Source organism: Ruditapes philippinarum, unplaced genomic scaffold (genome assembly GCF_026571515.1).
Source record: "Ruditapes philippinarum isolate M1 unplaced genomic scaffold, ASM2657151v2 ctg854_1_1_1_1, whole genome shotgun sequence".
NCBI lineage: Eukaryota > Metazoa > Mollusca > Bivalvia > Venerida > Veneridae > Ruditapes > Ruditapes philippinarum.
This window is the reverse complement of record NW_026851665.1, coordinates 44,074-57,061: the sequence shown is the minus strand read 5'-3', so window position 1 is coordinate 57,061 and position 12,988 is coordinate 44,074. Positions and strand designations below refer to the sequence as shown.

General features: G+C 34.2%; 1 protein-coding gene and 2 non-coding genes across 3 annotated transcripts; all 3 read right to left on the bottom strand.

Annotated features, from left to right (window-relative positions):
* Window positions 1-6,137: 6,137 nt before the first annotated feature.
* Window positions 6,138-6,208, bottom strand: Trnag-gcc (transfer RNA glycine (anticodon GCC)). The gene has a single exon. It is a non-coding gene; the product is annotated as a tRNA-Gly (tRNA).
* Window positions 6,209-9,105: 2,897 nt separating this feature from the next.
* Window positions 9,106-9,176, bottom strand: Trnag-gcc (transfer RNA glycine (anticodon GCC)). The gene has a single exon. It is a non-coding gene; the product is annotated as a tRNA-Gly (tRNA).
* A 110-nt stretch (window positions 9,177-9,286) lies between these two features.
* LOC132735957 (aquaporin-11-like) lies at window positions 9,287-11,732 on the bottom strand. The gene is made up of 3 exons (XM_060723000.1): window positions 11,611-11,732; window positions 10,109-10,785; window positions 9,287-9,668 (listed from the first exon to the last, which is right to left on the bottom strand). Exons 2-3 carry the CDS (start codon window positions 10,755-10,757, stop codon window positions 9,421-9,423), a joined length of 897 nt encoding a protein of 298 aa, XP_060578983.1. The 5' UTR covers window positions 10,758-10,785; window positions 11,611-11,732; the 3' UTR covers window positions 9,287-9,420.
* Window positions 11,733-12,988: the final 1,256 nt, after the last annotated feature.

Here is a 12,988-nt window from a genome sequence, read left to right as displayed (position 1 = left end):
CCATGCGTACTATAAATGTGTGGATATAAAAACTGATGAAAATTAACCTCTGAAATTTCCAGAATATTAAGTCGTATAAATGAAGCTGTTATTTAGTCTTCTGTGCCCCATGTAACCCCTAGTATACGGACACATCAGGATTGATTTTGAAGCCTACGTTCCAACTTGTGTTGTCTTTTACTACGCCATTGCACATGTATCTACCTAATCTCGGTAAGGTCACTGTACTCGGCATAAGTCGGTGCCCTTTGTCACTACAGGGAAGAATAACTTTCTTGCATCAACTTTGTCACCTGTCTAATACATGTGATATTTTTTCAGCATTCAAGTGGGAGAATTTACTTCAAAAAGAGGGAGATTTTTAGAATTTACAATAGACATAAAAGGAAAAAGAGGGAGATTTTATAATTTTGTATGTCTAGAATAGTTAAGCGGCTTGTAATGTTTCGTAATCTATTGCTGGCACGGACGACACACAGCTGAAGATCGGTTGTAAAATGTTTATTTGTCAAACACGTAACAAATATATTGTTGAGTTTTACTATGACAATAGTCATAGTGGAGTTGACTGTTGGAGAAATTTCTTGTGTGCTCATTCGTGCATTATTTAGGCCAGCGGCACCCGAGTAGAAACACATACTTTTCCTTGTATATAAAAATAATGTTAAATATTCAAAAGAAGTAAATTTATCTCATGTGACAAGGTATAAAGCTGCTATTGGGGATTCTTTGAATGGAGGAAAATTTCCAGAGTCCATTAAGTTACGTTTCTTTTCTTAAAGATATGCATGTATATCACTAAAGCGTTAAATACAGAGGAATCTGGAATAAATATCTGGAGCTTATGAATTAAAATTTTAGAAATTTAGTCCTGACTAGTTATCTCGGATACCCATCAACTTTCCCTAATATAGCCGGATATTTTTATCCTAAGTCCATACCAGCATATGAGATTTGAAGTCGGCATATTGAACCACTCTGGCATTTTCGTTTTTTAAACAGTATATAACTGGTTTTAATACCTAATGACACAGCATAGTCAACATAATAAATATTACAAATATTGAATTGGCTCTCTGAGAGACAAGTTTACAACCACTGATTGTTAATTGAAAGAATGGTGGAAATAGGCATCAACCTTTCATCACAGTCAAGCTGATACAAATATATTTTATTTTAATTGTTTATTCCAACGATACAATGGTTATATCCAGATGTAACTTTCTCACCACTTATATATTATTGTTCAAATACAATGTTACATAATTCAGAAAAAAATCTTTATCATAAAATGTCACATTTAATTTCTGGTCCTTTTGGATCATTGATTCCAGCACAATAAGTGTTGAAAATTGAGTACCGCTCAAGTCGGTTTTAGGGGGGCGTGAGGAATGTTGCACTTTATCATTATCCCTCCTGAACAGACTCGAACAAACCGAGTCTGCAATTTCATGTATTTTGTTGTTATAAATGGTTCCGAAGGATAACATTTTGTCCAGATTTTTACACTTTAATTGCTGACTGTCCGAGGAGAAACTGTCAATGTTGCCTCCTGGGGAGTAACCACCACTTCTACTTTGAGTGTCACTTCTATTCATGTATAATGATATCAGACTCCCGACTCTTTGATGATATCTTTAATATCTTTACTAGTCTACAACACTTCATAATTTACTAAACGGAGACCAGAATCTTAGCCATGTTATTTAGTCTCAAAGACGTTCAAACAGTTCAGTTATACATGCGTGAAATTAACCGATTCCATGAGCTTAGATAAACAAAATAATTTGCTATTTGACCTATCCGAATGAATTTTGTCAAACTTCTTTGTCATTCTATCCAAGCATTTCTTTATAATATGGTCTTTTGAACAATTGCAACTTCCACTATGTTGATTCTCTGAATTCGTTTTACATTCCAAATCTGTTAAAAATCAACTTCATTGTTCAAACAATATCACAAATAGTGTCATAATTTACTATTTAGAAAAAAATGATACGAGGAGACCGTTAATAACTTTATAGTTTCGGCTCTTATCCCTTTTTCAATATATTTATTGATATATCATATATATTATTAATATCTGTTGTTTGAAATGAATTATGTTTAAATTAAGTTTCAAAATTGAAGTTATTTACCATTTACATCAAGCTGCATCCCGTAAATATTTGATTACGTTTACACAATATTCTATTGAAAAGAAACTGTCATACTTTTTTGTGAAGAAAATATTACGCATTTTAAATCATTGTGCAAGAAGATATTTTTATGGGATAAATAGTTTCAATTATTGACATAATAAATCGTGAGTGCATTTGTTTATCTGTGTAACATTCATGTAAAGCTTTATATGTTGGAAGGAGTGTGTACATGTTAAACCATTAATAGCATACGTTTGTAAATGGTTAAAAACTGATGATGATGATGATGATGATGATGATGAATCAGACTGGTTTATTTATATTTAAATCAGATTTATTTTACAAAGAAATGAATAATTTATTTGGATAAAAACTGGATCCTCCATTCAGCAGCCACCTGTCTTAAGCAGCCAAAATGACTGCATCCCTTGGCTGGCTGCTTAAGACAGTTTTGACTGTACATGTAATATATGTAGTTTTGATTGTATTTATATGAATGAGCATAAACGTAAAAAAAATAACAAACGCTTACTAGTTAGTCATGACATAGCTCTGCTGTCTTTCAAAAAATTGGTGCTCAATTTAAACAGGAAACCAATACAAAAAGTACTCAATGGCATTTGATAATATAAAATCGTAGACTTATGAAATGTACCACGAGTAAGGGCTCAACTGCCTCTAGAAAATGGCTATTTCACAAAAATTAATAGAAATAATTTATATACCGAACAAATAAAGCTCAGTCTAACACTCGTGTCACACGGACATTTGGTTGTTACTAGTTAAATTTCTTTTCTTGGGCGAGCGCCATATGCCTAATATTGTCGTGAATGGGAGATACCTGGGTATTGCACTAGCCAATTCGAACCGAAATTTGACCAATAAGTAGGTCATGACTGCCTCAAGAAAATGGTCTTTTTCAGGAAAATTCATAAAATCTATATATGTACATGTACAAAATCAATTAATCAATTAATCCTTGGCCAAAAGACGCACAGCAGCCATATTTCTTGGGCGAGCGCAAAGTGACTTCAATCCTGCGATAGATCACTATCGCCTCCACAAAATCATTGCATTCACTAGATACATTGGGCATAGTCAATCTATAATTAATGTAGCATTCATTTTTTCTATGAAACATTGAAAGAGAATGGACGACTTGCTTGAAATCGCTTATTGTGATAAATGAGTTTGAATCTTTTTTTTTTAGTAAAATAGATAAGTTCATCAAACATATATAAAATATGTGTAACAATACGTCTGAATAAATGGTGTCTGTCAATATCTTTATGCAGGCGTCACACTGTCCCGAAATTGACACAAGAAGGGCATACGAATATGAAAATTTTAATTTCGTGCGAAGATAGCCCCGAAATTGGTCGACAGTCTCTGAACAGCCGAAACAAGTACGATTCCTACAGAAGGTCACGCGATCGCATCCGAGTCACACACGATTCCTACCGAAGGTCACGAGATCGCATCCGATACACACACGAAGTCACCTCAAATATGCAATTTTGTACCAAGTAGTTTACCAGCAGCACACGCGAAGGTCACAGGATAGGTACACGACGTCGTATTTTGAGTACGTTGCCTTCGTACGTGGTTACGAAGGCGTCAAGTGACCTTCACCTTCAGTTGGTATACAACTCACGGCCAACCGCGGCAAACTTCAGTTGCAGATAGTATCGGGAGCTAATTAAACTTCGTTTAAACTTTATTTTGGCTCTTCATATTACTATCAAAAAACAATTCTATTCACACAAAAATCTATGATAAAAGTGATTACTTTGACTATGGTACAGTAAACTATCCACATTAAGATGGAGACGTACCGCATGCAACATCTGACGGGGTATATGTATCTTTGCTAGGGCTTTTAGCAACGTGAAGGATTTTAACAAGCCTTATATTTTCATTACTAGCAAGCTACTCAATAAGGGCTACCGCTATTATAAATTACGTAAATATTTTACAAAATTTTACAATCGTAACTTTGATTTAATCTCAAAATTCATTAGTGATTTAAAAATGATTTTAATGGAGATGTCATTGTAATTTTTCTGTGGCCTTTACTAAAATTATTAACGTTTAACCAAAAGCGGTTTTGACCATACTTTTTTAGATATACCGCATGCTTAGTGTTCAACACTTTAACAGTTGGTCCTTTCCTCTTTTGATTACATCTGACGGACCAATTATACCGCATGCTTAGTGTTCAACACTTTAACAGTTGGTCCTTTCCTCTTTTGATTACATCTGACGGACCAATTTGGATACTCTATGATGGACAGTTCTTAATGCCATTTGGGACTGAATTGCCTTAATGTTCGTCTTCTGCCTTGCTTCGTCGGACCCTTGTAGGTGATTTTTTTTGCTACTCTGTCTTCCTTTAAAATATTGAGTACTTTTGTTATGGTCATATGGGTATTCCTTTATATGTATCTACATGATCATTTCGGTGTTTTACTTATTTTACCTTTTGAAACCATAACAACTGTTATAAATTTACTTCGCGGGGATTCATTTTATTTACACCGTCTCGTTTATAAGAACATGGTGGGCTAAGAGTGAGGTTTGGTGCACCATTAACCGGTTTAAACTCCCCAGTAGTACTTATGCTGCTGACCAGTCCAAGGCGGCACCCCTCTTTATTCCTCAGATGCACGTCTTTGTTATTTCATACTGTTTTGGTGACACTTTGACTCATCACCAAAGCATGCAATTCTCCAGGAAATAAACTGTAAATAATTGCAAATTAATTGGAAATAATGGAATCTTTTGATGTCTCTGTAGAGATGTGCAAGAGTGACAGATGAGGAAGATGGTCTAGCCGTTTATATGTCCACCATGATAAACATGCAACGCTTGAGCCATTAAAAATTGCTTTCTTCGGCCTCATCGTGGTCCCATCTCGATGACATCGTACCAAAATACGATGGTGACACGACGGTCTTGCGGGTGCTTCACGAAGTCGTGTTCCCTTCTTAAGACTATCGGGAATCTTCGTGTTTACTTCGTATTGTCTTCTTGAGGCTAAAAATGCCAGATTGCACCAATGACCACACGAAGAAAAGACGAAGACTACACGATTTGACAAGATGGCTTCACGACAGCCTTACGAAGGGCAAAATTGACATACGATTTCAACACGAAAATGAACCTTCGCAATGTCTTCGGGCAATTTTTTGGCATGCCAAAGATTTTGGAACCGCTCACGAAGTTGCTGCCGGAGCTTGAAATATTTAGCCGGGGATCATACGATGGCAAAAGATGCCCTCACGAATGGCACGATGTTATTACGATCAGATCCGAATTTGAACATTTCCTTATTCGTGTGTCCATCTGATGCCAAATTCGGGACAGTGTGACGCCTGCATTAGAGATTCCCGTCTGGTACGGGAGCTGGAAGTGTTTGATTGCAAATTTGCGGGTCAATATGATTATCATAATTATATACGTCTCAATTTACCGACCAAGCATTCTTGCTTGTTTAAAAAGATGTCTTTGTATGAAAGAAATCGTCAGCCGGTGGCCGAGGGAATATTACGCCCAAATAAGAAGGAACTCCATTCAATTGCATCCGATTGTTTTCCGTGGCTGAGTAGTTAAGGTCTTTGTCTTCAAACCACTTGCCCCTAACCGATGTGATCTGGACTTGGATTCTTTCTATCCAGCTAGCTTAAAGAACATCGTTGATTCGATAGATGTTTACATACAGAATACACAAATCATAGCAATGTCTGACATCCATATGACGTGGGCAACTAACTTTCATTTTTATTGGATAAGCCCCATGTGCTTATTATTTCTTGACTGAAAGATATAGTTATTGCATTAATAAAAGCATCATGTTAACTTAGAGGGCACTACCCACGGGAAGTTTTTTTCAGCAATATAGAATAGCAATGTTATACCTGATTTTGTAACTACGGTATTTGAAACCTAAAGTAACAATATTGATTGATAGACATAAAGAAATTTCGCCAAAAGATGTGCATCGGCCGGGAATCGAACCCGGGCCGCCCGCGTGGCAGGCGAGCATTCTACCACTGAACAACCGATGCATATTGTTTGTCTCGTAGATAAAAATATTATGTTAATAATTATCGACAATATGTCATAGTTGTACATTTTAAGTGCCCCGTTGTTTTTTTTTATAATATAAATGTGTACCTATTATTTAGTTTGTGATTGACGCTATTAATGTATACTTCTAGACGCTTTTTTTATATTGATATTTTATATTTTTTTCACTCTCATTTCTATTCATAATGTCTCTTCTTATTCTGCTTTATCTTTATATAGTTTTAAATTTATCAAACATGGTTATTCAGAACCTGTACAGAACCGATTTGAACATTTTACAAAGCGGGAAATGGGCCAAGTTCAAACATTACAACAAAAAGTCAAGTCTAGATAAGGTAGTTTAGATGAAACAAGAGCTTTCACAGGAGACAGGGAAGCTCGACTAATTAAATACTGGACACAGTAAGGAAGACAAAACTATGAAAGAAAAATCAATTATGTCTAATTATGTATTAAGTTATAGTAAAACAAAATACATTTGTTAACATAAATTCCAAGTTCAAGGTGGAATAATTCTGGAAATAGTCACGCTAGAGTTTTGTCACACAACATGTGTGTAATGATAAGAAATATATATTTGAAATTTAAAGTAGATACCTTAAAAAGTAAATAAGTTATAATATTTCTTTAAAAAATCTTAAGTTCAAAGAGAGATAACTCTGAAAATATTGCTTCAAGAGTTATGAACCTTGTCACATAATATGTAATTGATGACAATGAATAAGTATTTGAAGTTTGAGGTAGATACCTTTAAAACTATAGAAGTTATATAAAAATAACATTTTTCAAGTAAAAAAATCTAAAAATCGTCAGTCGGTGGCAGAGGAAATGTTGCGGCCAAATAAGGAGGAACTCCATTCGATTGCATCCGATTCTTTACCGTGGCTGAGAAGTTAATGTCGTTGTATTCAAACCACTTGTCCCTAACCGTTGTGGGTTCGAATCCCGACCAGGACTTTGGATTCTTTCTATCTAGCTAGCTTAAAGAACATCGTTGATTCTGTCCAGGTGCTCGATAGAAGTTTACATACAGAATACACAAATCATAGCAATATCTAACACCCATCTGACGTGGGCAACTGACTTTCATATTTATTGGATAAGCCCCATGTGCTTACTATTTCTTGACTGAAAGATATAGAGTTATTGCAATGACCAACATGCAACACATTCGCACAAATGCCTCCAGAAAACAGTTTTTTTTTCTCTCCAAAATTCTCCAAATTTGTTCGCAAAATGAACAAGTCATTGCACTAGCTTACAATCATACCACGTGGACATCTGTCGGTCATTTTTCTTGATCAAGCGCCATGCGCCTGATATTATCTAGCACAGAAAACAACGAGCTATTGCACTTATCAATCGGCAGCCAAAATTCGTATTTTATATACAGATTGAAGCAATCATCGCACACCGGCTGATACTTATGACACGTGAGCATCTCTATATACATTATACATCGTATTAACCCGAGTAATTACATTGGGTAATATGCCACGAAATCAGGCAAATCTGTAGGTCAAGATTACCTAAAAAATGTGCCTTTAAACAAAACAAAAAATATATATACAAATCATGGCACCATCAAATACTCCTAGCCTGCGGGCATCTGTCGGACATACTTTCTTCTGAGAGCACCATAGCTAGCATTGTGAAAATGAAACTCCGAGTTGTTGCTTTGGCTCCTGTAGTTATTTGAATTTAATTTAGTATGTTTATACATAAGTATGTGATTCATTAAATGTACAGCAAAATTCTTGATCAAGTTCTACATAATATTCACATTCGTTTAGTTTTCAGTCCCGTTGTTTATTTGATGTTTAAGCACATTTATGTCATGTGTAAAATTGAGTCATTATAGGTTACTGTACAAAAAGCCTAATGATACCAGTTTAAATAAAATGAAATATTAGAAAGGTATGGCGAAAATCGATATCTATAATATTTCAGAATATGAGTTAAACCATTTAGGAAAATTAAGCGTCTGTTTATCACCGTTTCTGCAGCCAGTCATTTACACATTGCGTCCTTAGTTACACATATAATCAATGCACAGAAGGCGCTGAATTTGTTTGGGTCTCAGAATGTCAGAAAGTTGAAGGTTGTGAGATTATAAACCAATTTGTTTTTGTATAGTGCCACCAATGCTTTCCAGCGTTTTAATTGTAGTAAATTGGCTATAAGACTAATTGCAACAATGATATTCAATTCAATGTTTATTTGACTTAAACAATTTGAAAAAAAAGTTGCCTTAAGTGAATTTGAACTCCAGACCTCTCGCTTCCTAAGCGAGCGCGCAAACCCCTCGGCCACGTTGAAGTTATATGCTTCCGGCCTTAAGAAAACCATATTATTCTAAATAAGGGTTTGTAACCCTTATTATTTCGACGCTAAACCTGTTGTTTAACACAAGGGTAAATAATTATGGAGCTTACTATAAGCATGTATATCTATAAAGAATAAAACAATATTAGAAACCTTCGACCATTCGGAAACTATTTTGCTTGAAAATTAATGCGCCTGTCATTTGACCATCTTTACGCAGTGATCTCCCCTGATTTTTCCGGCGTTAGTGTACATATAAAGGGAAGTAACTGCTTCAAAAAAAGCGGACTACTTTCGGCATTTGGAATTAACAGCATCAGAGTCTGAAATTTCGCTACCATTATTTGTTTGGTCTGGCGACCCAAACAAATAAAAACTATGCAATAACGGCACGAACTTATATGTCTGCGTCCGTCTCCGTGAATGAATATATGTTCTGTAGTTTTAAGCATTAATAAAAGCATTATGTTAACTTACGGAAAGCTTTGCAGTAGCCTATGTTGTGCAACAATATTGATTGATAAACATAAAGAATTTTCACCAAAACATGTGCATCGGCCGGGAATCGAACCCGGGCCGCCCGCGTGGCAGGCGAGCATTCTACCACTGAACCACCGATGCTCATATATACAATGAATTTTAGGAAGTTTATAACAAATATCTTGTTAATAATTATCGACAACATGTCTCTGCCCCGGGGCAACATCAATCACTTTTCTGTTTATTTGTACGTATATAAAGTGCACGTAACAATAAATGTATACCTATTATTTAGTCTGTGATTGACGCTATTAATGAATACTATAAGACGCTTTTTTGTTTATATCTGTATATATTGTTATGTTATGTAATTTCACCCTCATTTCTATTCATAATGTCTCTTCTTATTCTGCTTTATCTTTTTATCAGGTGACTTATGACCCATTACTGGTGCTACGTCATTTGTGCTCCATGACAAATGAAGACGTTTCTGTAGTTTCGAGCTTAACCAAGCCCCGGCCAACGGCCCAATCCAATACACAATAATATGGTTGATGTTTGAAGTCTGTCCACATCCGAATGTAAGACCTGATGCTTTTGGTGGATGCATAAACATACCTGTTAAGTGTGAACCTGAAAACAGAATTGTGCTTTATACATAACTTACTAACATGCAGATTGAGCACAATAATAATTAGGGGATAATTATATTAGCTCTTATAATGATCAGATAAATGTAACAACAGCAACGACGACGACGACGATAACAATAAGAACAAAACATTAACAATTGAAAGAGAAAAAAAGCAAAGTTCAAAGAACGCATCAATTGTATTTATACCTTTCAGATATTTTAATTGAATTATTTGATGTCATCGAATGTCACTTTTCAAAGTGCCTGAACAACAGGCCACATATATTTGATATTGAGAAATACATAAAATCATTTTTGGTGTTCGTTGTTGCTGTTTCAATTGATCAAACATTAAACAAATATGAACTGATAATATCACGTTTGTTACCGCTGCTTAAATTTAAAAATGAAACTGTAACATATCATAGTTAACTCTTACCTGCAATGACTAGCAATCCCGTGTTAGTTACTTTAAAAGCGGCATCTAACAACAAGTTCGGTGAAAGTTTTTGCACAACAAACCATGAATCGTACATAACAGCTATCATCTCTAACATAAACCCTTGATAAAGAGGGACATTAAGTGCCGACGAGCAGGTAGATGGAAGATTCGTCGAGTAATTGAAACCGAATATTACATTATGCAGTTTTGATTTTAAAACTAAAATTCCTATCCAGAAAGCAGCTACACCGGCTGTCATTAATATTACTGTTTTAACAACAGCCAGCAATAAACTAAGTCGATTGTGAAAATATTGCACCCAAATTGTGACAGGAGTTGCTTCTCCAGGGATCATTATCACTGTTAATATTATGAGGGGAACCAGTACTAGAATAAACCAAATATCTCCGAAGTTTATCCGCACAAGAATCATCCCAAGCGAATAAGCACATATTGTCATGGTTTTCACAAAGTCAAAGGCGTATTCGGAGATGTTGTCCGGTAAAATTAGTCTAGTCACGTGGTACAGTGACCATCCGATGAAGAAGATGACCATTAAATAAACAAGCATTTCTATTACATGGGGTAACCATGATTTATTGTGGTCTGCCAAAAGGACGTCTTGCAAATTGATTAAAGTTAGCATTGTTCCAACGAGTTAGCACTGACCAGATCTGCAATAATCATTGGAAACATTTGCATTTCATCCACTTTTTAAATACATGTTTCAAATCATATCGCCATAAACATTGCAATGTAAAGGTATAGTTCATTTATTGCTTTAGTTGCATCTTTTATCCTATTTACTTTATCTGATGAATTAAACTTATTACTTTATGTAATGAATTATCCTAATATATTTATCTGGCAAGGTTTTTTATTGCATTGACAAGTCTTAATTTCGGTCATTCTAGAACATTCAATTGATTATGCATTGTACATACATTATATAGTCATCTATAAGAAGGATTTCATTGAGATATTTTGTTATTTTCCCTAAGAAAACAAGTCAAATTTCTTTTCTTTTGTCTTTCAAGAATATTCAATTCATAAATTTGTTTAAGGTTATATATTCATCTACAAGAAGTTTTTCATCCAGAAACATTTTTCACTTTTACAAGAGATTAAGAGAACAATTTTTAGACATGTAAAGTACACTGTTAACAAATGTAGGAAATATATTGTAATATATGTAAAACACAAAACAGCATTGCTAATGACATTTTATGTGTTCAAATACTTGTCAACTGACGAGTTATCAAAAGACAAATACTAGTTCATGTATATCAAATTTTAAATTAGACTACTGTTTATACAATCATATGGATAAAAATAGTGAAAACACTCTTCAGAAATTATTATTGTGCTATTGCCTTACTATATTATATTACATTTAATACACATGTAACACACACGTTCATGTAAATGCTGTCTTAATGTACATATATGTCTATAACGCAATATATCTAATTAACATTTTGAAATGTTACGAGATTTACCTTTAATTAATAAATCCAATGATTACTGATGATATGACACTGTTTATACACTAAACATGTTGATTTTAGTTTGCATATTTAAGTAACGTACTAAATAGTGCACCCTATATTATCAGTTTGAATTTAGGTCATAGTTAATTTTGTAAAGCCAAATATGGTATACCACAGACATTTGGGGTTTGGAGCTCAAAACGCCTTTAAAATCCAAATAAAATGCATATTTGTCAATCCCAGCACATGTACTGATCATATATATATCAAAAAACTTAATATAAGCCGTTTTGAAAAAAATTCATATTTCAACATCTATAGTGTATTATTATAGTTGTTGAAATATGATTTTTTTTCAAAACGGCATATATTAAGATTTTTTGATATATATGATCAGTACATGTCCTGGGATTGACAAATATGCATTTTATTTGGATTTTAAAGGCGTTTTGAGCTCCAAACCCCAAGTGTCTGTGTGGTATACTTTACATTTAATCTATATTTTAATATGGTATATGTTTGAAATTTGTATTGATTTATTTCGATTTCAAATATTTCATGTTAAACGTAGTCATAAAGTGATGCTAATAAAGAGGTTAATTAACAATTATTATAATCACTTATATGTAAAGAACATTACATTATCAGACAACTGTCATATATCTTCAATCTAGAGATTACAAATTAAGTCATTCTTGTTGCAAAATAAATAATAACACTTTTCATTCTCCCGTGTTTTTTCATATACTCGTATGTATTCAAAAACAACCAAGGCAAATTGAGAATACATTTGAGCCGTGTCACGACAAAACCAACATAATGGGTTTGCGACCAGCATGGATCCAGACCAGCCTGCGCATCCGCGCAGTCTGATCAGGATCCATGCTGTTCGCTATCAGTTTCTCTACTTGTTATAGGGTTTGTAAGTGAACAGCATGGATCCTGATCAGACTGCGCGGATGTGCAGGCTGGTCTGGATCCATGCTGGTCGCAAACCCATTATGTTGGTTTTGTCGTGACACGTCTCATTTATTTATTTTATTAAAACCATCACAATTTGAACTAAATGTTGAGTAAGTGAATCTAATAATCTAGACTTAATTTAATCAAATTAAAAGCATTTGAACAACATTAACATTAAAGGGCAAATACAAAAACGAATACACGAAAATTTAAAATCTCTATGTTTTGCCCTTCCTCGTTTAATTAAGTGATGATGATGATATATATATATACTAAAATAACTGAAAAGTAAATATACAATGTCATTCAATTCCTTTGATGATGCTAATTATATTAAAAAATAAAGCTCAAATGACTGAATCAGTTTGAAACTTTATGCATTTTCCTGCCCAAAGTGAAGTGTTCTATAAGTGTTAATCATAAC

Bases quoted from the DNA above. Each gene is read 5' to 3' on its own strand.
- LOC132735957 (XM_060723000.1), bottom strand. From the start codon at position 10,757: ATGCTAACTTTAATCAATTTGCAAGACGTCCTTTTGGCAGACCACAAT. The intron at 9,669-10,108 runs GTAAGAGTTAAC...TTCTGTTTTCAG, and splicing joins GGGATTGCTAGTCATTGCAG to GTTCACACTTAACAGGTATG.